The sequence below is a fragment of the Carya illinoinensis genome, chromosome 1, assembly GCF_018687715.1.
Source record: "Carya illinoinensis cultivar Pawnee chromosome 1, C.illinoinensisPawnee_v1, whole genome shotgun sequence".
Lineage (NCBI taxonomy): Eukaryota > Viridiplantae > Streptophyta > Magnoliopsida > Fagales > Juglandaceae > Carya > Carya illinoinensis.
Genome location: NC_056752.1, coordinates 25,607,501 through 25,632,768, shown reverse-complemented (window position 1 = coordinate 25,632,768; position 25,268 = coordinate 25,607,501). Strand labels below are relative to the sequence as shown.

General features: G+C 39.4%; 1 protein-coding gene across 1 annotated transcript; it reads left to right on the top strand.

The window, feature by feature from the left end:
• The first annotated feature begins 3,846 nt into the window (after positions 1 to 3,846).
• Positions 3,847 to 8,459, top strand: LOC122313924 (fructokinase-2). The gene is made up of 4 exons (XM_043129251.1): positions 3,847 to 4,386; positions 6,095 to 6,427; positions 7,842 to 7,958; positions 8,103 to 8,459. Exons 1-4 carry the CDS (start codon positions 3,967 to 3,969, stop codon positions 8,229 to 8,231), a joined length of 999 nt encoding a protein of 332 aa, XP_042985185.1. The 5' UTR covers positions 3,847 to 3,966; the 3' UTR covers positions 8,232 to 8,459.
• The last annotated feature ends 16,809 nt before the right edge of the window (positions 8,460 to 25,268 follow it).

The window sequence follows — 25,268 nt, the reverse complement described above, 5'->3', positions numbered from 1 at the left end:
TCAACACAAGAAGCAGAAGTCATGGCCGATCGACAACCAACTCATGGGGAGCATAATGAGAATATTGAAGCCGCTTTGGAGGCACAACAAACTGCCACCAATGAAAGGTTTGGAAGGATTGAGGAGGTGCTCCACCAATTAGTAGATCAAATGAGGAATGGAGAGAGAAGACGCCATAGAAGACGAGCCCATAGTCCTGAGGGTTCCGTTGGAACTAGAAGAAGCCAACGCTGTGAGACGGTGGATGACTCGGATTCATCTTCTCAAGATTCCTGAAGCACTCATGAGGAATCAACCGGGAAAAGTGAAGGAGAAGAATGGAACCGTGAAGGGAGGAGAGGAGCACGTGGGGGGGGGGGGGGGGGGGAATTCTCAAGCCAAATATGAACTTTTCAAAGTTCAATGGTGATGACCCGAGCATGTGGATTAGTAGAGCTGAGTAATATTTTGAGCATAATCACATTGAGGGCCATGAAAAAGTGTCCCATGCCGTTTATTCCTTGAAGGGGAGGCCAACCAATGGTAGCAATGGATGTGGAAGATGTATGGAGCTCAAACGAGGGAGTTGAAGTAGAAGAAGTTCATTAAGGAGCTTTTGAGGAAATTCGGGCCAACCGAGTATATGGATTACCATGAGACTCTCTCAAAGATCAAGCAAAGCAGATCTTTAAGAAATTACCAAAAATAGTTCGAGTACTTGTCCACTAGAGCACATGGGTGGTCGAAGAATGCCCTTATTGGGATTTTTGTGGGTGGCTTGAAGAGTGAGTTGGTGGCGGAAGTGAAGCTTAAAAAACCAAAGACTTTGATGCAATCTTTGGAGGTTGCACGGATCAAGGTTGATCAACTTCAAGATCTAAAGAATAGTAGCCGATTTGAAGTGAGGAAACCACCCCCAATGGTTTCTAAGAGTGACGAAAACATGACTTTTGGCAAGAACTTCTTACCGGGAGGTCCTAGTGGAGGCACATCAAGTGGATCTAAACCCTTACCCAAACGACTGAAGAGGCTATCTTGGGATGAGATGCAACGAAGAAGAGAGAAGGGACTTTGCTTCAATTGCAATGAAAGGTTCACTATGGGCCACAAATGCAAAGGTAAGCAAATCTATCTAATAGAGGTGGAGTCCAAGGAAGAGGAAGGTGTAGTGGAGGAAGAGCAAGGGCAAAAAGAGCAAGATCAACATGAGGCCGTGGGGGGAGACCCTCAAATTTCTATTCATGCTTTGGTGGGTGTTGTCAGGCCCAAAACTATGAAAACACAAGCACACATTGGCAAGATGGAGGTAACGATTCTTGTGGACAATGGTTCATCTTTGAACTTCATCAATTCAAAGGTGGCTGAGAGCTTGGAGTTGGCTATGACTTCTATTACTCCATTTGAGGTCAAGGTAGCTAGTGGGGAGATGATGATGTGCAGAGAAGTATATAAAAAGGTATGCTTAAAAACACAAGATCTTGAGATTGTGCTAGACTTGTATTCTTTGCCTATTATTGGGTTGGATATGGTGTTGGGTGTGCAATGGTTTGAGGAGTTAGGGAAGATTGTGTCATATGGAGTTCATGATAGAGGACAAATGGGTGACCATGAGAATGAGTCGAAGATGAGGATGCAAGGCCGTGGGTCCTAGTGAGAGTGAGAGAAGATCTTGAGGTAAGGGGGGCAATGTTTTGCTATCACATTGACCTCCCAACCGGGGGGTTTGAATGAGGACCATGAAGTGGAGGATGGCGCCTTGGAGAGGGAGTTAGGGGCCAAGGCGCTCTTGATTTGAGGGATTATGTGAGAAGATGTGACACTTGCCAAAGGGTGAAAAGAGAGAGTAGCAAACCCAATGGGTTGATACAACCCTTACCGATCCCTACTCACTCTTGGGAGAATGTTACCATAGATTTTGTAGAGAGGTTGCCACTCTCAAATGGTTGTGATGGGGTGCTTGTAGCCTATAAAGTGGGAAGTTCACCAAATGATTTGGTGGATATGGAACTTAGAGAGAGGGATGAAGTTTTGAAGGATCTTAAGAAGAATTTGGCACGTGCTCAAGATCAAATGAAGAAGCACTTTGACAAAGGGAGGAGTATGGAGTCTTTTGAACCGAGTGAGTGGGTATTTCTCAAGTACCTACCAAGAGAGCACAAGGCACTATCCAAGGCAACATTAAGCAAGTTGAGGGCTAAGTATTTTGTCTCATATCAAGTGTTGGAGAAGTGCGGACAACTTGCAAACAAGTTAGATCTACCGGTTGGGATTCATATTCACCCTATTTTTCATGTCTCATGGCTAAGGAGGAAAGTTGAAAATCCAACTAAGGTGGTGAGTGAGATGCCCGTGGTGGATGAAGATGGAAGAATAGCAATCCAACCCAAGAAAATTGTGGAGTATAGGCTTGTGAGAAAGGATGGCCAAGAATTGAAGCCTTGGTTCAATGGAAGGGGCTTCCAACCCTAGGATGCTACATGGGAGAGTGTTTGGGTTCTCAAGAATCAATTTCCAGATTTGGACCTTGAGGACAAGGTCGGTCTTGAAGGGAAGATGATTGATGGAAATCCGAGAAGAGCTACTCGCAATGCCACTAGAAGGGCTATGCGTGCCGAGGCTAGGAGGGTTGCATTGGATAGTATGCATAGCTCGGGTGGTGAGGCGTTGGGAGTCCAAGACAAGTGCAACTAGAAGAGTTTCATGTGTGGCCAATTCCTTAATTTTAGGGGTTGGATGACAAGAAAGTTGCATGAGAAGATGACAAGATTAAAAAAAATAGGGGTGAAGGCGCCAATCATGGTGGTGGCCGGCCATGATCCTTATATATAGGAATTTATTTAATTTTAATATGTTTTGTTATTTCCTATTTTAATTCCTAATTTATTTCCTAGTTAATTTTCTTTATTTTAGGCATTTGATGTTATTTCTCTAAAGTTAAGATTCTTAAAACTAAGGAGTGGATCAAGAGTGAGATATAGATCTAGGGAAGAGATGGGAAGGCATGTGGCGCCAACCCTAAGGAGGAATTCCTATTTATAGTTTATTTTATATTGTTATTTCATGAATTATATTATATTATTCAATGAAAGAAAATTTTCTTTTTAATTCTTTTGAGAGTTAAATTTTAGCTTGAACTAGTATTGATTTTCAAAAACCAACTTGAATTTTTGTGTTGCCTTGAGGTAACCATATATCTAGTCAACCAACAAGAAAAAAATCTTAAATCTAATCACCCAACACGCCAATTACAAGTGAGTGAGAGTGAGAAGCCACACAGTTTGTGCGCTGGTCCTTTTTGGTGATTCTTGGACCTTAAGAGAGTCAGATCTAGGTTGAGATGAGTTTCAATATCTTGCTCAGGCCCAACCCATTGGGCCGGGAGGGAAATAGCCCTTCTAGGGTGTTCTAATAAAAAGGCACATAATATACAATCACAAACGTTCACCTGACTTCAATAACGAATTATAATGAAACAATTAAAATGATTAAACTCGGCAGATGGATTAAATAATTCAAAATTAGCATATGAGAACCGATTTTTCTAAAATGTAAACCACATAAGTTATTTTAATACATATTCTTTTAAAGAATTGAAGCTATCTTTTATTTTTCCGTCATATTAGGTGTGGACAACCACCTCATGAGTCATTGTCACGCGCAAAATTATAATTGGTTAAACATTCGACCCCGCAAATGAGGCCGCCCATGGTTGGCGATCCCACGGATCAAAAATACAAATGGATTTTCTGATTTATCACAATTAATTACACAAAATGTTTTTAATTACAATTAAAGAAAATAGTTTGCCCTTGGTTTTATTTATTGAATTTTCTCTCCTTAATTCTACATATATTATATTTCGATTCCAATCCACCGTCCGTCCCTTTTCTCTCTATAAATACCACCACAATCTCTCGCCCAAAGTCTCTCGTTCTTTTTCTCTCTGTCTCTGCAAAAGACCAATATTTATTGAATTATTCAATTCTGATGGCTTCGTCAATAAACAATGAGGTGCCCGAGTCGGGGAGCGGTCTGATCGTGAGTTTCGGCGAGATGCTGATTGACTTCGTGCCGACCGTCTCCGGGGTTTCCTTGGCCGAAGCTCCGGGATTCCTCAAGGCCCCCGGTGGAGCCCCAGCCAACGTTGCCATCGCCGTTTCCAGGCTCGGCGGTAAGGCCGCCTTCGTTGGCAAGCTCGGTGACGACGAGTTCGGCCACATGCTTGCCGGGATCCTGGACCAAAACGGGGTCTCCGGTGACGGAATTAACTTCGATCAGGGTGCCCGCACCGCTCTGGCTTTCGTCACCCTACGCGCCGACGGCGAGCGTGAGTTCATGTTTTACCGCAACCCCAGCGCCGACATGCTCCTCCGGCCCGAGGAGCTCAACCTCGAACTTATTAGATCCGTACGCTCTCGCTCTCTCTCTCTCTCTCTCCCTCCGAAACTTCAACTTCGCTATTAGTAGCTGCCATTATTTTCTTTCTCTGATCTTGTCCGGAAAAGATATTTCGTTTTATTAGTCATCATGGATCTTGGGAAGGAGAAGTGGTAATCTCACGCGGGTTCACGGGGTAACAGGCTCACAGCCTGTTATTGGGATCTACTGCGTAAGAAACCCTGATCTGGCAGGGTGTCGGCACTGTCGGGTGTCCCACGAGTATATTTGTGGATTCCGCAAATTGCGCAACGCGATCTCTCTCTCTATCTACAATGAACGATGGGAAGTTGCCCGATCTCACGTGCGACCGGAGTCAGAAATCATGTCGTGTGGCCCACGTCATCTAAAGTGGGTCCCATACTTTACTGAAAAATATATTTTTACGGATAAAAAGTCACACCCAAAAATCATGATCGAATTTTTTATTTAATAATTAATGAAATAATTTTAAAAATGTTTAAATCTTTAAAATATTTTAAAAAAAAAAAAGTTTTCCCTTGTGGTGGAGATATGTGGGTGTAGCACAATTCTATTTTAAAATTATTTTTTATTTTATTTTTAATAAATTAATTAAATTATTTTACTTATTATTTATATACCACAGATTTATTATAGAAGGAATATATTATTCGAGGGAATGATAAACGGAATTATTCATACATTAAATATGGGGGCCTAATATGAATATTTTTCCCGATATTTTTCATAAGTTCAATAAATAGGTGCTGAATAAGAGAGAGGCAATGAATGGTTGGAATCACGCCCTGTTTCGGACGATTGGGATTAGTTCGGCTCTCCAAAACTTTTGGCTTTGGTATATCTGATAAATGAGTTTTACAAGTTCAAATAATCAACTTTGGTATAGTCTCTTTGTGGGATCTATTTTTTTTTTTTTTTTAACAAAAGAAAAAGTCTGCATAGAGTTTGATCTATTTAGAACGTGTAGTTGGCATTATTTTTTCAATTATGACGTTCTACTTCCTTCATCTCGACTAAAGTTTTGCTAAATTTTGGCAAATAATAGTTAAATATCTCAGATAATTAGTTTTGTTAGAAAAACCAAAATCCAAATATGTATCATATAGACGATTTATTTAGTATTACGTTATCTACATCTTGAAAGAATATAATAATTTTCCGGGAAACGAATGTTTTAAAATAATTATGCTTGATGTTGATGCAATTTTTTGGGTTTGTCTGTCCAACAATTAGGTTGAATGGCTCACATGGTAGTTAGGGCGTTGATATGGTGATCAAATACTCATCTATAGAATAAATTATAAATAAAATGTAAATAAAGAGAAACAAAACTTTATGTAGTTCGCCATAAAAATCCACGTTCACGAGAGTTATTTGAGGGGAGAAATCCATTATGTTGAATGATTTTACCATCTCTAGGTTGAAAAAAATGGCGTTCTTGTAGAAATATGGAGAGAAAGCCAATAATCTGCGTTGATTTGTAGAGATTTCCCATTTATGGAGGTTGGTCTCTTTCATTTTTGAGTTTTGTTTTCCTTGTGTCACTCTCATTAGTCAACATTTTTTTTTTTTTTAATCATCTTATCTCTTCTTTTTATTCAACTTTCTTTTCCTTGCAATGAATTTCCAATGGGTTGGACCCTATTTCATTTCATATTCTGGAATTAAGCAAGTCCTGTTATAATTGTGTTCATAGGCCAAAGTATTTCACTACGGATCCATAAGCTTGATCGTGGAGCCATGCAGATCGGCACACCTAAAGGCGATGGAGGTGGCCAAGGATGCTGGTGCCCTGCTCTCCTACGACCCTAACCTCCGGCTGCCACTGTGGCCGTCAGCGGAGGAGGCGTGTAAGCGGATAAAGAGCATATGGGATAAGGCGGACGTCATTAAGGTGAGCGATGTGGAGCTGGATTTCCTAACGGGAAGTAACAAGTGTGATGATGCCGCAGCATTGTCACTATGGCACCCTAACTTGAAGCTGCTCCTTGTCACTCTGGGTGAGAAAGGCTGCAGATACTACACCAAGGTATGCTTTTCTGAGTTTATTTACTGTTAAATTTGACTGTTAGCTAAAAAAGACTGGACTTTTAAAGTAGATAGCTGTGATAGTTACGTGATGGTTTTGAAGGATGAAACTTCCACAGAAAAATAGGATGTTAGGCTTGGCAGGAGCTGATTAGCTGAGCTTTAAACTTTATAATAAATAAATAATGGATAAACTTTTGCAATTTGATCAGAGCAACTTTTTTCCCCATTTTGAGAAGACTGCAGACGCATTCATAGCGTCGTGGGCCTTGCCTTTTGCTATTGGAAATACTGTTCACACTTTTTGTCGGTTGGCCTTCTTTTCTTTAGCAGTGCAAGTGGGTATGCTTACAATATCTTGACATTAAAAAATTTGGAAAACAAAGTCACTATCACCTAACCATTTCAGTCAGTCAGTGCCAACTCCCCCAACTTGAGATTTATTATTTACTTTTCCATCAATGGGGTTTTGGGTGTAGGACATTTTTTATTTCTGGAATAAGGGAAGTTTGCAATGTTTTTAAATATAGGACGGTGCTACTCTGCCGCCCAGAGTGCACCGCTCCTTTTGACCGCACAGCGGTTTTTTTTTTTTTTTCTCATTTTTCTTTTCAGATTTTTTTAATATATTTAAACATTTTTAAAAGATATAAAAAAAATATCAATACACTTAAAATCATTTCCTTAATCACTAAGTAAAAAAAAAATTATAAAAAAAAAATATTTGTGACCAGCGGTCACTTTGAGGGGGCATGGGGAAGGGGCAACTTAGCATTTTCCTTAAATATAAGCCTGAAGTTTGCTGTTGTCATCATGCAGAATTAATTCGGATATGTCAATCCACTTTGTTTTATGTTATATATGAATCTAAGGATTGTGACCTAAGCGTAGCGGTAACTGCTATGAAAAGCAATCTTTTTGGGGAGATTCATCTGGCTCCACTCTCATATGAATCAAGGCAGAATATGCTGCCCAGGTAGCCAAATATTTTTTGTAAAGGCAACTAACTTAAAGAAAATAATGGAGAGCTAAGAAACAAACACTTTCTTTGTTGTTAGATCTTTGTATTTATATTATTAGAAACAAACACTTTCTTTGTTGAAGTCGTGGTAGGATAATATGACAATAAGTTCCACAAGGGTGGAAAGTTTACTCGTGTTTTTGTTTCTGTTTCTTTGTCGTGACATCTTCATTCATAAACCTATATTTATTCTGGCGGGATAAATGAGCTCTGAATCATCTATATTAAGCCAAGTGACATTCGAAAACTGGATGACACTTCCAACCTAAACTGACAAATCTTCGTTACCATATATGCTTGTGCAACAAGTTATTTTTCAACAAATGGAATTAATTTGCTTAAGCAGAAAATTTTCATTTGCCTTAAGCTCTTCATTACTTGTTTGCACAAACAGAACTTTCATGGGGAAGTGGAGGCCTTTCATGTCAAAACGGTGGATACAACTGGAGCTGGGGATTCATATATTGGTGCCCTACTCAGCAAGATTGTGGATGATCAATCTATACTTGAAGTAAGCACTCTCATTCTCTGAAAAGTTAAATATTTTGATTTTGAATTAACGAAATCATCGTAAACAGATTTGATTTTGAATTAAGGCAGTTGCCATAATCATAGGTCTTCTAAATGTTTATTTTTACCTTTACTTTTGTTGAAGGATGAACCGAGGCTGAGGCAAGTGCTCAAATTTGCAAATGCCTGTGGAGCCATTACAACTACCAAAAAGGGAGCAATCCCTGCACTTCCAACGGAGTCTGAAGTCTGTAGTCTGCTCAAAGAAGCATAGACGACAAAGTTATGCATTTATTGATGCTACTCCTTTTTTTGCTTTGGAGGACTTGTCAGTTATGACTCTTTATTTTTGGCCATAGGAGTTGCTTTCCGCTTGATTAAAGAGGGTTTCAATCTCTCATTTTCACTCATTTGTCGACATTCTGTAATAATGGAACGGCTTGTGTTTACTGGTTTGTATTATCAAATAAACGTTTCCAAAACGTTTGGTTCGTCTTGGTAATCCGGTTTGGCATTGTTTTATCAGCTCCTTCACCAGATCATGTGATCATCAAAGCGTGGGTGACACACTTAACGGTCCTAGATCTAGTGTTTCTCCTGCCTGCTTTTTAAAAAGCTATTGCAAATCCTCATTTTCACCAATTATTTTAATCACCTTTTACATTTGTTTCTAGCTGTATTAAGTTTCCATCTAGAATTTATCTATATTCCCTCCCTTCAATGGTAAGCCTTTTTATTGTAGAACAATACTGGATTCATTTCTGTAAAAGAACTTTGAAAAGGGTAGCTATCCATCCCTAAGGGGTGGTCCAGCCACCCCATCTGCGATGAGTGCATAGGTTGGCTGCCGGCTACCCAATTTTGGCCAAGATGTAGCAGAGCCACTATGGCATCAAGGAAATGAGTGCTCTAATTTAATTTTGATACATAACATGCTTAGACAGTTTTAAAATGTTGGTCTGTAGGTGACTAACCTAGCACCAAACACTAGAAAGTCAATTAAGGTCCTATTTGGAAACACAATTATTCTAAGATATTTTTAAATATTTTATTTTTCAACATCAATCAAATACAAAATATTTTTTAATTTTAAATATTGAATATTTTTTTTATCTTATTATTACCTAATTATTACAATTTTATCAAACTTCTAAATAAAACAAAAAAGCGATGCATTTTTTTCAAATTAATTTTGATACATAACATGCATAACTAGACAGTTTTAAAATGTTTGTTTGCAGGTGACTGACCTAGCACCAAATACTGGAAAGTCAATTAAGGGCCTGTTTGGAAACACAATCATTTTCAAATATTTTTAGATATTTCATTTTCAATCATTATTCAAATATAAACACTTTTCAATTTCTAATATTCAACCTTTTATCTGATTATTATCTAATCATTATAACTTTCTCAAACTTCCAAATAAAACACAAAAAATAATATAACTTTTTCAAATTTCAAAGTAAAAATAATATTCAAATATTTTTTTAAATTTATAATATTTTTATTCAACTTTTTCCCACATTGTTTCAAATTTAATAAAATATGTTAACTCAAACTATTTTACTACTATTTATAAACTATTTCACTACTATTAATAGATAAAAAAAAAATTCTATACACCATACTACCATCCTACTTGTATCCCACTAAGTAAGATGTTAAATATTTACTATCATTGAATGATCATTTATTACATGCTTCTTTATCATCAAATAGTGATAAATGTGTCACATCATATATATTGGGATGTAAATGAAATAGTGGTGTGGTGTATAGCATTATTTAGATAGATATTCTGAGATATTCTTGTATCCAAACAAGTCCAAATATCCTTTATTTGAAGTTTTCAATGAAATAAAATTAAGTAGAAGTGACGATCTATTTGCAAATCGATGGATACATATTTTGCACGGTTGATTTGAAGTTTAAGATTTAAATATTTTTCTAATCAAAGCTTGTCATGTAAGTAATGTGGAAGGTATGTCATTCACAATGACTTACAAATCGAAAAAAATCTAAAAAATTATGTTGTCACCAAATCGGAGTAATTGCACACATGCAATCATACAATCTGTTTTACAGCTCAATTTTAAATGGAAGGCAATAGTGTAAAATCTAAAATGTTGGTGATGTATTTCATATGCTGGAGCTAGCCTTAACAACTTGCAACCAGAAATGAGAATGGTTTGGGGTTATGAGGGAACATCTCATATGCATAATTCAGCGATACTAGATGTATTTAATTTGTATTTAGTTTGTAATTCTCTTTTGAGGTTGATGCGTATCTCTATGGGTTGATTGCCTCCATATGGTAAGGCTCATCCTTCGACTTGGCTTCTTATCCTTGCTGTCGGTGTTGTGAAAAATGATGAAAATAAAATGAAAAATAAATATGAATGAGAAAACAATCACACACGACACAAGATTTAGGTGGTTCGGCAAATTGCCTACGTCCATGGGAGTTGCAGAGGATTTTATTACTTGAAGAATCACACAATACAATGATGGGGCGATTACTGTACGTCTACAATGTTTCTACAGTACGACCATATGATATAATAATCATATATATAGTTAAACGGCGGAAAAAACCCTAGATTCGTGTAAAATGCATGTTCGCTCGAGCGGTGTGTCGAGCGAACTTCCTTCCCACATCCGCTCGAGCGAACTTCCTTCCCACATCCGCTCGAGCTCACTGTCGAGCTGACATCGAGCGTTTAACTTTGCCTAATTTTGCTCGAGCGGCCAATGCCTCCGCTCGAGCCGTGTGGACTAGACTCCACAGTACTCAACAATTCTCCCACTTGGAGACTGGTACACTCACTGTATCGCCGTCTTCCTCAAACATGATATCCTCCACCTCTGCAACTCACTGCCCCTGTATTCATGCTAGAAGACCAACTGAAGTTGCGCACAACTTCAGTTTCTCAAGTGTAACACCCTTTGTCAACATATCAGCAGGGTTCTTGCTTCCACAAATCTTCTCAAGTAACAATTGTCTGTCATTTAACAATGATCGTATGAAGTGATACCTGATCTGAATGTGCTTGGTCTTGGAATGAAATGCTGGATTCTTGGCAAGGAATATGGCACTCTAACTATCACTGTAGAGAGTGCCTTTCTGATACTTTTTACCCAATTCCTCCAAAAAGCCCTGTAGCCATATCATCTCCTTTGCAGCCTCTGACACTACAATATACTCAGCTTCTGTAGTAGACAAAGAAACTGTTTTCTATAGATTAGAACCCCATGACACTGCAGTACCACCAAGTGTATAAACAAAGCCCGTGGTACTCTTTCTACTGTCAATATCTCCAGCTAAATCAGCATCAACATAGCCCTGCACCTCCAAGCTCTCTCCTGAGAAACACAAGCACGTTTCTGAGAAGCCCTTTAGGTACCTCAAAATCCATTTCACTGTTTCCCAATGTTGTTTTCCTGGGTTACTCATGTATCTACTCACAACTCTCACTGCATGGGCAATATCCGGTCTTATGCAAACCATAGCATATATAAGTGAACCAATAGCTGAGGCATAAGGAATCTTACTCATGTAGTCTTGTTCCTCCTCTGACTCAGGTGACTGATTCTTGCTGAGTCTGAAGTGACTACCCAAGGGTGTGCCAACTGGTTTGGCTTTGTCCATATTGAACTTGCTGAGTACCTTTTTCACATACTAAGCCTGTGAGAGTCTCAACGTACCTCTGACTCCATCTCTGAAAATTCTCATGCCAAGGATTTGCTTTGCAGCTCCCAAATCTTTCATTGCAAAGTGCTCTGACATCTGCTTCTTCAGATTATTGATCTCATCAATACTAGCCCCTGCAATAAGGATGTTATTCATATATAACAACAGAATAATCTAAGAATTTTTAAAGTGCCTGACATAGCAACAATGATCTGCCTGACATCTGATGTACCCTGCACTGTGCATGAAATTATCAAATGTCTTGTAGCACTGTCTAGGAGCTTGCTTTAGGCCATACAAGCTCTTATTCAGTCTGCAAACTGAACCTTCCTTTCCCTGTACCACAAAACCCTCAGGCTGGTGCATGTAGATGTCTTCTTTAAGGTCTCCATGAAGAAAAACTATCTTCACATCTAACTGCTCAAGAAATAAATCTTCAGTAGCAACCATAGCCAGCACCATCCTGATGGTTGTGATCTTCACCACAGGAGAAAAGATCTCAGAGTAATCAATACCCTGCTTCTGCTGAAAGCCTTTTACAACAAGTCTGGCCTTGTACCTCTTACTGCCATCATGCTCAGTTTTCATCCGATACACTCACTTGTTGTGTAATGCCTTCTTCCCTGATGGAAGTTTTGTCAACTCCCATGTCTGATTCCCTAATAGGGAATCCATCTCATCTTTCATGGCCAGCTCCCACTTGCTAGAATTTTCATCTTTCAAGGTTTCTGCGTAACTCTGCGGTTCTTCACCATCTGTCAACAAAATGTGTGACGCCCCCAGATCCCACGTATGGGCACGGGATCCCACGTATGGGCACGGGGAAATCGAGACATCCGGATGATGACATCACGGGTCACCACCCTATCACCAAGTGCCAAGTGTGTGTATAAGCAACAAGTATGCAAAAATAAACACGCAGTGGATAGCAAAAGTCTCATAACTAAGTACCAAAATTTTTTCTTAGTTTACTACAAATCCGTTCAAAACATACATAATAAAATATTACAAACCACAAATATAGTTTCAAATCCAACAACATGGCATAAACTCTAACTCAATACTCCGGCGGACCGTATCCTCGGGCTCAGTCTCCTCCTCCTCCTCGATCTCTGCATCAAAATCTACGGTATCAAAAATGGTGCCGCAGGTAAGTAAGATCCAAACACTACTAGATAAAAGCATATTAAACTCAAACAATATGCATAAAAGAATGCAAATGCACATGACCCGTAAACCACATTTTTCCACGCACGCCAAAAACCCATTTGGCCCAAAACATAACCTTTAAAACCAGTCCTCGCCATTATCCCAGATAATGGCCGAAAGCAAGAAACCACCATTTTCCCAGAAAATGGATCACAAAACCTCAACGTATCCTCGCCATTTTTCCAGAAAATGGCCCGTATCCGAAAACTATAAAACTGATCCAATTATTGCATGCACCATGATCTTCCCTAGGGATCATCCGCACACTCTGGCTCCTGTGCCACACCGCAGGTAACGTCTACGCGTGTAACATCTAAACGAGCGATGCCCAGTACTCACGCCCAGCGCGTCCCTGGACCAGGCCATCCTCTAGTCCCGACCACTCTAGGGACCACGGAGTCGACACGACAGCTTTACCGTATCGTGCGATCCGGTCGTCGCCCAGCGACAACCCATGGGATGTCACTCAGTATTATCCACTCCCGAGTGACCAGAGGAGCTCCACCGAGATAATACCCCATCCCGACTTGGGGTCGTGATACACACGCACCCAAAAATCCATTTACACATAGAAACTAGATTTTCTCAATTTAAATAAAAAGCACATGAATGCAATATGTAATGCACGCCTCAAGGCACAAATAACCAACCAATCACAAATCAACAAACCAAGCAACTCCATCCTCAATCCATCCGACCCCCAAACTCCTTGGACTCAGTCCGGAATCAACCAACCAGCAGTCAAATAATTATTGTAAGAGCAAAATATATTTAAATCTAAAAGTAGAGTTTGGAAAATACTTACAGTGCTATAAGGTATTTTTCGAAAGCTCACGACGTTGCAAACGGCAGAGGAAAAGCAACGTAATAGTGTATTTTACACTGTGGCCGTGGGTAGTAAATTACCCACTTTCGAACGGGGACAAACCAAGACACGAAATTGATAGGAAATGATCTTGAGATGTTTATGAAGATAAAGGAAGTGAGCTTTGGCCGTGGGTGGCGGTGGAAATGGCGGTGGAAGCGAAAAAAGGCCAAATCGGAGTTGAGCTCATGGGAGCTGCTCCGGCAATGGATCGGGGCCGAAAATGGGTGGGTTAGGATGGCAAGAGGTAGGGGAAGAAGTGGTGAAGAGATGGTGGCCGGAGGTGGAGCGACGACACTGGAAACGGCTCAAAACCGTGCGGAAAGAAGGGGCTGTAGGGGGTGATCGGCGGCACGGATGGGGCTGGAAATCGGTGGGGTGGTGCGTCAGCCGGAGGGGGACCGAATGGTGGTGGCTGTGTTGGCCACGTCGGCCAGACGGCGATGGGTTGGGGTGGTTGGGCTGAACGGCGAAGGGGAGAGGAGAGAGGGTTGTATGCGCGCGGGGAGAGAGAAGGAGAAAGAAGAAGAAGAAAAAGAAAGAAAAGGAAAGAAAAAGAGAAAGAAAAAGAAAAGAGAAAAAGAAAAAAGGGAAAAAGAAAAGATGAGGGAAAGAAATGAGATCCAGTCCTCACCTCCGGAGTCCAAAAACTGATCCGCCAAAAACGATTTTAAAAACATAAAACGACTAAAATAAATTAAACACCACATCAAATAAAATAAAACCAATTTAAAATACAATAATTTAAAATAAAAGAACTAATATATTAATTAAATTAAAAACCCCTTCAGTGAAAATACACGTAAAAACGGGTCATCACAAAATGTAATTCAAAGTAGGTGAGAAACACTATGGAGGACGTATAGTCCTAACTGACCTGCGAACTACAACTGTAGGAGTGGATGGCTCTGAAACTAACTGCGGAATAATAGGAATGGGTGCACTGGACCCACTCTCCCCATCACTCACATCTCTACACTGCACTGTGACCTCTGGTAGGTCATCCAATCTTACTAACTCGGACTCTTGAGGAGCTACTTCAGAAGCTGTACTGGACTCTTGTCCTTGTACACAATTTTCTCATTGAAAATTACATTATTGCTTCTTATGATCTTCCGACCCTGATCATCCTAGAAACGATAGCCAAATGTCTCGTCTCCATAGCCAATGAAATAATATTTCCTTGACTTAGCCTCAAGTTTACTACGAGCATCAGAATCAATAAGTACATAAGAAAGACAGCCAAAAGTTTTAAGGTGAGAAAATTTAATCTCTTTCCCGCTCCAAACCTCCTCAGGCAATTCACAATCCAGTGGAACTGATGGCCCTCTTTTTATTAAGTAAACTGCAGTGCTGACTGCATCTGCCCAAAAAGTGGGTGGTAGTCTAGCATGCGACCTCATGCTTCTAGCACGCTCATTAATGGTTCTGTTCATATGCTCAGCAACTCCATTTTGCTGTGGTGTCCCAGGAATGGTCTTCTCCATTATGATACCCAGAGCTGCACAATACTCCTTGAACCCGCCACCAATATACTCACCACCATTGTCAGACCTCAAACATTTCAGTTTCAAGCCTGTTTCTGTCTCAACCATGGCCTTCCAAGTTTTGAACACATTAAATACATCAGATTTATGCTTCAAAAAATAAACCCATACCTTCCTACTATGGTCATCAATGAACGTGACATAGTAACGAGAACCTCCAAGAGATGCCACTGGGGAAGGACCCCACACATTAGTGTGCACTAGATCCAGTCTTCTTGTCTTAGGCGTTCTGCCATTTTTCAAGAAGCTGACCTTCTTTTGTTTCCCCATAACACAACTCTCAAACATACTGAGATCAACTGACTTCAGTTCTAGTAGCTTGCTTCTAGACAGAAGTTCTTTCATACCCTTCTGACTCATATGGCAACGGCGCCAAAAACTTGACTCACTCAAAAATGTGTAGCACAAAGGCTATCCCAAGTGCAGGAGGATGTCGTGTAATAATTAGGAATAAATTCCTAGATCGTCTCCTCAGGGAAAGTTACTTAAAATCAAACTCGTTTAAAATGGTGAAAATATTCACAAAGAGAAAAATAAAAATGATGGTATGTGCAATGGATGGAAGAGTGCAACAAGAATGAAAAAGGGCACTAGTCATGGACTAAATTCATATTTTTAGATTTTTGAATGTCGAAATGAAATGTAAAAGACTAACAAATTGAAATTAACAATCAAAGAATCAACTAAACTGAACAATCTTAATTAATCTGAAAATTAAACAATAAAACTGAAATTATTTAAGTCCTAATTAAACTTTAATCAATCTAATATGCAATAGAACTAAGAGATTAATAAAACTAAGCTAAGAATTAAACTAGATTAGAAAGTAATTGACAAAATACGAATTGAAAATTGAAAAGCCCCAAAACCAAGATTCTAAAGTTCATCCTTATATTCAAATCACAAATTCTCAAAATTAATCCATAGCAATTGTAATCACTATTAAATGAAAGCTTAAAGAAGTGAGAAAAATAAATAACACGAAATAAATAAACAACAAATAAATTGCCCAAACTCCTAAACCAAAAATCTCAAAAATATTCCATAAACTTTAAACTGAAATTAAATAAAAAGTAGAGAATAAAAAAAAAGCAAGCCAAATAAATGGAGATGAAGATGAAAAACAGTGGAGGAGGCTGGCCAGTGGCAATGGACCCTTCAAGGTTCTTCAACGGTGCTGTGAATGCCAGAGACCTAGGAAAAATTCTGTGCGGCGCTTAATGCTTGTTCTGCAATCCCCCCCCAGTACGCGGCGCCTTTTTCTCCCAGAAGAAAAATTCTCTATCTACCGCTTAGGTCTCCCCTGGTCAAAAGTTAAAGTAGCGTGCGGCCTTTTAATAACTCCCCAAAGGATATTTATTTTTTTTGTGTGGCGCCACTCTCCCAAAAGAAGTAATATTGCAGGTAAAAAAAGTGATAGAATTAAAGTTGCCCTCCACTAGCTCGTGCGGCGTGCCCATCAAGGGAATTACATATATGCTTGCCGTCTAGCAATCCTCCAATATCAAATGAAATGTCTAGTCCGTACAACTCTCTTTGACTTTTCAAAATGAAAAGATCTTTTCCTTGTGCATTTCTTTTGATCATTACATATAAAAATAAATAAAATCAAATCAAATAAGAATAATAAAATATAAAAAAAAATATGTATTGTGCATATAAAGAAAAATTACTCAATTAAATCACAAGTTCTAAAAATTAAGCATAAACCATGCTATTAACCAATATAAATCACAACTTGGATTTATTCATCTTACTCATTTTTTTTTTATATAAAACCAATAATAATGTAATGAAAGAATTAAAATATATTGGTTCTAAATGTATTAAAATATGTAATAAATCAGCTCAATCATGGACGGCTCTGAAACTGACTGCGGAATAATAGGAATGGATGCATTGGACCCACTCTCTCCGTCACTCACATCTCTACACTGCACTGTGACCTCTGGTAGGTCATCCAATCTTACAAACTCGGACTCTTGAGGAGCTACTTCAGAAGCTGTACTAGACTTGTCCTTGTACACAATTTTCTCATTGAAAATTACATTCTTGCTTCTTATGATCTTCCAAACCTGATCATCCCAGAAACGATAGCCAAATGGCTCGTCTCTATAGCCAATGAAATAACATTTCCTTGACTTAGCCTCAAGTTTACTACGAGCATCAGAATCAATAAGTACATAAGAAAGACAGCCAAAAGTTTTAAGGTGAGAAAATTTGATCTCTTTCCCGCTCCAAACCTCCTCAAACAATCCACAATCCAGTGGAACTGATGGCCCTCTGTTTATTAAGTAAACTGCAGTGCGACTGCATCTGTCCAAAAAGTGGGTGGTAGTCCAGCATGTGACCTCATGCTTCTAGCACGCTCATTAATAGTTCTGTTCATACGCTCAGTAACTCCATTTTGCTGTGGTGTCCATTCTGATACCCAGAACTGCACAATACTCCTTGAACCCGCCATCAATATACTCACCACCATTGTCAAACCTCAAACATTTCAGTTTCAAGCCTGTTTCTGTCTCAACCATGGCCTTCCAAGTTTTGAACACATTAAGTACATCAGATTTATGCTTCAAAAAATAAACCCCTACCTTCCTACTATGGTCATCAATGAACATGACATAGTAACGAGAACCTCCAAGAGATGCTACTGGGGAAGGACCCCACATATCAGTGTGCACTAGATCCAGTCTTCTTGTCTTAGGTGTTCTGCCACTTTTCAAGAAGCTGACCTTCTTTTGTTTCCCCATAACACAGCTCTCACACATACTGAGATCAACTGACTTCAGTTCTGGTAGCTTGCCTCTAGACAGAAGTTCTTTCATACCCTTCTGACTCATATGGCCAAGCCTGCAATGCCACAAATCTGTTGTGCTCTCTGCAACGGTAGTAGCAATAGTATTAATCAAACCGGTAGTCATATAAAGTGTACCAGTTTTGTGATATCCCGTTTTTATGTGTATTTTCACTGAAGGAGTATTTTAATTTAATTAATATATTAGTTCTTTTATTTTAACTTATTTTATTTTAATTGGATTTATTTTAGTTTGATGTGGTGTTTAATTTATTTTAGTCGTTTTATAGTTTTTAAAATTGTTTTCGTCGGATCAGTTTTTGGACTCCGGATGTGAGGATTGGACCTCATTTCTTTTCCCCATCTTTTCTTTTCTCTTTTTCTTTTTCCCTTTTTCCTTTTTTCTTTCTCTTTTCCTTCTTTTCTTCTTTCTTTCTTTTCTTTCTTCTTCTTTTTCCTCTCCTCCCCCGTGCGCTACGTCCTCTCTCTCTCTTCACTAACGCCGTCCAGCTTGTGCCGCCCAGCACTGCCTCTCGCCGGCGACGTGGCCGACACCACCCACCCAGAAACTTCCCCCTCTGGTCGGCGCACCTCCCCACCAAATCTCACCTCCATCCGAGCCCCCGCCGCCGAGAACCCATCTAAGCCGCACGATTTTTGTGCATTTCTGCCGTCGTCGCTCCACCTCCGGCCACCATCTTTTCACCACTTCATCACCTACCTCTTGCCATCCTAAACCACCCATTTCTGTCCCCGATCCGTTGCCGGAGCAGCTCCCACGAGCTCAACTCCGATTTGCCATTTTTTCGCTTCCACCGCCATTTCCACCGCCACCCACGGCCAAAACTCACTTCCATTAGCTTCATAAACATCTCTAGGCCATTTCCTATCAATTCCAAGTCTTGGTTTGTCCCCGTTCGAAAGTGAGTATTTTACAACCCACGGCCACAGTGTATTTTACACTGTTACGTTGCTTTTTCTCCGCCGTTTGCAACGTCGTGATCCTTCAAAAATTATCTTATAGCGCTGTAAGTATTTTTCAAACTCTATTTTAGATTTAAATATACTATTGCTCTTACAATTAATTATTTGACTGGTAGGGTTCCGCTAGAGAGAGAAGCTCTCGCCTCTCTCTAGAAAGCCAAACAGAAATTCCTTCACAGAGGGAGGTGGGAGCTTCGGCTCCTCCCTCCCTCCCCTCTCTTTTTTCATGTTCTTTTATTTTGTTTTATTTTGTTTTCCTGCTTTTCTAGTTTAGTCTGGTTGTGTTTGTGTCGGCTCTTACATATAAAGGGTGCCGAAGGCTCGTCTGGGCCGCTTCTGTAGAACAAAGGGAAGAGGGGACGGTGGGAGAGAGGTGGTTTGGGACGGAGCTTGATGCTCTGTTATATGGGCGTTCATGGGTCGTTTGTGGATGTCCTGCTCCGAGGATCATTCGGTGGTCTTTCGGCGTAGTGGGTGGATGGTAAACGGCGGGGAAGGAAGGCAAACGGTGAGGGAGCTGGAGAAGTGGTTCAAGGCGAGGTGGGGCTGCTCTGGTTATGGTATGAGTTGTGGTCTATGGGTCTGAGCCGAGGATGGTGGTCCTTGGCCGGGGCGAGACGGCGTCCATGGAAGAGGTAGATGGTGACGGAGCTTGCTGCTTTGTTTTGGCGCGTGGTTTTATGGGCTGCCTCCCCATGGTTGCCCTGCTTTCACCTGGGTCAGTGGCGCTTTCCATGCGTCGTGGTGGAGCGGCCGGCTCGTGTGCAGGATGGATAACAGGGAGAGTGGGTGGCGGCGGGAGAGTGAAGCGATGCAACCCTAACGGGTTGGCTTGGGCTGGGCCCCCACGTGCACACAAGTTGGGTTTTGGCATGGGCTGGGCCCCCACGAGCACACAAGCCCATTTTCAGTTTTTTTAAGTTCTGTTTTTTAAGCTGTATTAGGTTTAGTAATAATAAATAGGCTGTTGTCCCACTCCTTTTTGGAGGAATGTGGGTGTTTTGTCCTACTCCTCTTTTGGAGGATGTAGGTGTTGGTACTCTTCCTCTTTGGGAGGAGAGAGTGTGGATGTACTCTTCCTCCTTGGGAGGATGGAGCGTGGGTGTACTTTTCTTCTTTAGAAGAAATGTTATTTTAGCTCTGTTTTGACAGAGCGCTTTCTCTTTTGACTGTTGTCAAGAGAGAAGGTGTAGAAGTTTAGACAATGTCCGTCACAAAGAAATTTGTTGACGGGGAAGCTCCTGAGCAGTTGCGTTAGTTGACTTATAATCTGGTTCTCCTGTATTGATAAGTCACAGTTGTAACTTCGTTTATGAATGAATGCAGTGAAGCATATTTCCATAAAAAAAAAAAAAATTATTTGACTGGTTGGTTAATTCCGGACTGAGTCCGAGGAGTCGGGGGTCGGATGGATTGAGGACGGAGTTGTTTGGTTTTGTTGATATTGTGATTGGTTGGATGATTTGTATCTTGAGGTGTGCATTGCATGATGCATTCATGTGCTCTTATTTAATTGAGAAAAATCGGTGTTATTTGTGTAAATGGATTTTCGGGTGCGTGTGTATCACAACCCCGAGTCGGGATGGGGTATTATCTCGGTGGAGCTCCTCTGGTCACTCGGCAGTGGATAATACTGAGTGACATCCCCTGGGTTGTCGCTGGGCGACGACTGGATCGCACGATACGGTAACGCTGTCGTGTCGACTCCGTGGTTCCTAGGCTGGCGGGGACTAGAGGATGGCCTGGTCCAGGTACGCGCTGGAAGCGAGAACTGGGCATCGCTCGTTTAGGTGTCACACGCGTAGTCGTTACCTGCGGTGTGGCACAGGAGCCAGAGTGTGTGGATGATCCCTAGGGGAGATCATGGTGCATGCAATAATTGGATCGGGTTTTTGGATATTGGATACGGGCCATTTTTTTCTGGGAAAAATGGCGAGGTTATGTTTGAGACTTTGTGATCCATTTTTTGGGAAAATGGTGGTTTTCTTGATTTTGGGCCATTATCTGGGATAATGATAAGGACTGGTTTTAAAGGATATGTTTTGGTCCAAAATGGGTTTTTTGGCGTGCGTGGGAATAAAAATGTGGTTTTATAAAGTATGTGATTGAGCTGGAATATTGCACATTTTTACTATTTAAAACCAATGTATTTTAAATTCATCATGACATTATTATTGATTTTAAATGGAAAAATGATTAATAAGAATAAATGCAAGTTATGATTTAAATTGATTAATAGCATGAGTTTATGCTTAATTTTATAACTTGAGATATAATTGGATAATGTTTATTTATATGCATATTTTATTTAGAAAGCTTAGTATGAGATAAAGTCATTTCTGAAGGTTTTTGATCCACATGATGAGATCTTGCTTGTGCAAGACCCCAGGGAAGTGTTTTAAGTTGTTTTTCCTTCTTTACAGTTTTCTTTACTTGCTTGTTTTTATTTGTTCGTTTGCTTTGATTTTATATTTCATGTTGATTGTTTGTTTTGCTTGCTTAGTTCTGTGCACTTTGTTTTCTTTCGATTCATTGAAAACGGTAGACAGAAGAAAATGGTGCGTTAGTAGACACTGTAGATAGTTGAAAGTTAAAAAAATAGTTGGATCCGTCCGTGATCTGACAAGTGCGGCTGGAGATTTGAAAGTTAAAAAAATAGTTGGATCCGTCCGTGACCTGACAAGAGTGGCTGGAGATTTGAAAAAATCACCTGATGTTGTTGAAAAACGGGATTGGAGGCTCCGAGTTTCTAAGAAATGTCATTTCACCGAAATCACATTACTCTTTGACTTGGATGATAGCTCGTCTGGTTCTTTGTGCTATCTCTATAAAACCAGTCCTGAACTTCATCAAATCCGCATCAAGTTTTCATTCTCATCTCTATAAACTCATCTGCATTCTTTCAACATTCTCGTTTTTAAGCCTTCTGTTCTTCTGTCAATGGCTCATTCCTCTAGCATTCCTCTAGATCAATCCATGAGGCCTTCTGCATCTCAACCTCCTGTCCTTTCTGCAGCCACCATTAGTGCCATGTTGCAACTAGAGAATAATAGTATGGCTAATAGGTCAGACTCCGATGCTATCTACGACCTGGTGAGTCTTGGGACTCGCTACTCATCCTCCATTGTTGCTTTTTCCCAGCGGGTACAAGCCAAAAACCAAGAGGTTGAAAGGCTTAAAGAACAAATTGTTGTACTTCAACGAATTTCTCAAGAGTCTCACATAAGGGAAGGAATCGAACGGCAGAAGAATAAACAGTTGAAGTCTCTTTTAGATTCTTCATTCCGCTTGCCAGTTCCCATGGCTAAGGATGACCTGATGTTGTATGAAGAGCATGAGCGTCTCAAACAGGAGGCTAAAAAGCTCAAGTTTATGTAAAAAAAAAAAAAAAAATTTCTTTTGCATTTTGTTTATTTTGTTTTGAGTCTATTACTCTGGAGTATCTGTTTGTTTTGTTTTTCTTTCATTTGCTTTTTGTGTTTTTCACGTTGACAGAAATCTACTCCTTGTGTACGCTTGAATATCTCAGGTGAATGTTTTTTCCTCTCTGTTTAATCATTTTCGTCTCAATATATGTTCTACAGTGTTTATCTTGTTCAAATTCATGTCTGTATAACATACATCATTGAATATTCAATTGCTAAACATTGAGGACAATGTCACATTTAGTTGGGGGGAGGGTTTTCTGTTAAAAATGTTTTTTTTAAAAAAAAAAACATCCACTAAATTATAAAAAAAAAAAAAACATCCACTAAATTATATTGAATTGTTGACCACCTCTTGAAGAGTGCCATATGCACTTCATCCCACCAACTCAACTCAAGTCACTCTCATCAATCATCCACTCGGCAACCTCTCACCAAGAACTCATCTTGCCTTTTTCTTTAACAATTCGGCATTTGAATTTTCTGGAGGTATGAATGCAAGGGATAGCTAGTGAACATGAAGACATGTGGGGCTGGAAAAGAAAAATAAAAATAAAAGTAAAATGATGTGAACCCCAATCGACTCGCTTTGAGACCCAACAACAATATTGGAAAAACAAACCCAAGAACGCCAAACTCAAGTCTATGGATGGAGAATCTAGACCCGTTGAGATCTCGTTTCAAGAACCTAGATTATATTAAAATCTAGACCCAATGAAATCCCGTCTCAAGAACCCAAATTACAAGGAGGAACGCCACAAAGGTTGTGATTTACCTTTGATAAGTTCAAGAGTTCAATTAAGAACAAGAGGAGAAAACTCACTCACAATGAAAATTCAATAAAAAATGTCTTACCCCCTCAAATGAGGCTACAAGTGGTTTAAATAAACATTCCCCAAAACCCTAAAGGAATAGTGCCGCGGGTACTGCAGCGTGAACAGTACCCGTGCTACAGTAACATCTAAAACCCTAGTTCAAATAAAATAATAACTTTCCAAATATGCCCTTGGCCAAAATACAAGGCCTTCCCAAAAACCCTAGTTAAGTAGAAATAAGACATATGTGTGGCCTGACATCCTCAAGCCCACTTATTCTAAACTAGTAAAATAAGCTTTTTTATTGAAATAAATAAGTCCAAGACCTTCAATAACAATAAGCCCAAGTCGTGTCTTTCGTAGCATATCACGTGGATGAAAACTGTATCTCCTCCCTTCAAGCCCATCTTGAATGTTGGGCTCGGGCTAAACACGTCTCAAGTGGATTGCACCAACATCCATGCATAGCTTCCTTGATCTTCCTCACTCTTGATCTTGTAATTAACCCATCTGAAACTTACAAAGGATCTTTACGACTTGGTCCACCTTGGGGCCCATCATAAAAGGTGCTTGGTTTGAATTGAATAAGATGAGAGAAATCGGTGGAAATTCATTGAGGCTTGTCATGTATAAAGAATGAAGAAACATGTGTGGAAATTGAAAGGAAGAAGCCGTGCCTAACCATGAAGAAATCAAGAGAAGAAGCCGTGCCTAACCATGAAATCAAAGGAGCCGTGTAGGTGAATGAATGAGACATGTGCTGGAATGAATTGTGAGGGAATTTGGACCGGTCAAAGCAGTAGGTGAATGAAGAAACATGTGCTGAAATTGAATAACAAATTGAAGAAATAAAATGAGGAAGTCGGCAATGAAGAAATTGAACAAAGAGTTAGGCAAAAGTTAGGCAAAAGTTAGGCAAGAGTTAGGCATGTTGGACTTTGTTGTCTGGTTTGAATTACTAAACCAATTGAATAAAATAATTGAAGAGGAATGGAATGGAAGACACGGCAAAGGAAGGGAGAATGCAATGCAAGACACAAAATAAAGAAAGAGGAAGCAAGTGGCCGAAAATGAGTGTGAAAACAAGGTTGAAGATTTGATTGTTGGGTGTGAATGCAAAACCAATTGAATGAGAGATGAAGTAGCCAAGATTTTTGGCTATAAAAGGAGGTGCACAACCGAAACTAAAAGGGGAGAACATTGGAGAGAGTACAATTGAGTACAATTGAGGACAACTCAATCTTAGAAAAACACTTGTCAACACATAATTTTCTGCTGTTTACTTGAAAGAATTAGCTCCTTTTTGTTTTAAGAAATTTTGTTTCTCCTTTTAAGTTTCAAAGCTTTGTTGTTTTATCAATTTTTTTAGTGCATTAATATTTGTTCTAGAATTGTATTTCATTGAGTGTAATACCTTAATTTCCATTAAGTTACTAGTTTGTTTCATTTCTAGTTTGTTTCATTATTAGTTTGTTTCATTTCTAGTTTGTTTCATTTCTAGTTTGTTTCATTTCTAGTTTGTTTCATTATTAGTTTGTTTCATTACTATTTTGTTTCATACAATAAAAGGAATTGTTCTAGAGTTTTTATACGTAAGAAATTGTTCATTTTCGTTTCGAATTTCAATTGAATCGTGAAAGGACATTTTCGTTTAGACTTTTCGTTCCTTATTTTATTTAACTTCAGTTTAAAGTTTATAGAATACTTTTAAGTTTCTGTTTACTTATTTCGTGTTATTTATTTTTCTTACTTCTTTAAGTTTTCATTTAATAGTAATTACAACTGTTATATGTTATTTTGAGAATTCGTAATTTAATTACAAAGATGAATTCTAGAATCTTAGTTTTGGGCATTTTAAATTTTCCGTTCATGTTTTGTCGATTACTTTCTAATTTAGTTTAATGCTTAATTTAGTTTTATTAATTTCTGAGTTTAATTTATAAGTCCTTTACATTCAAATCCAACAAAATTCAAA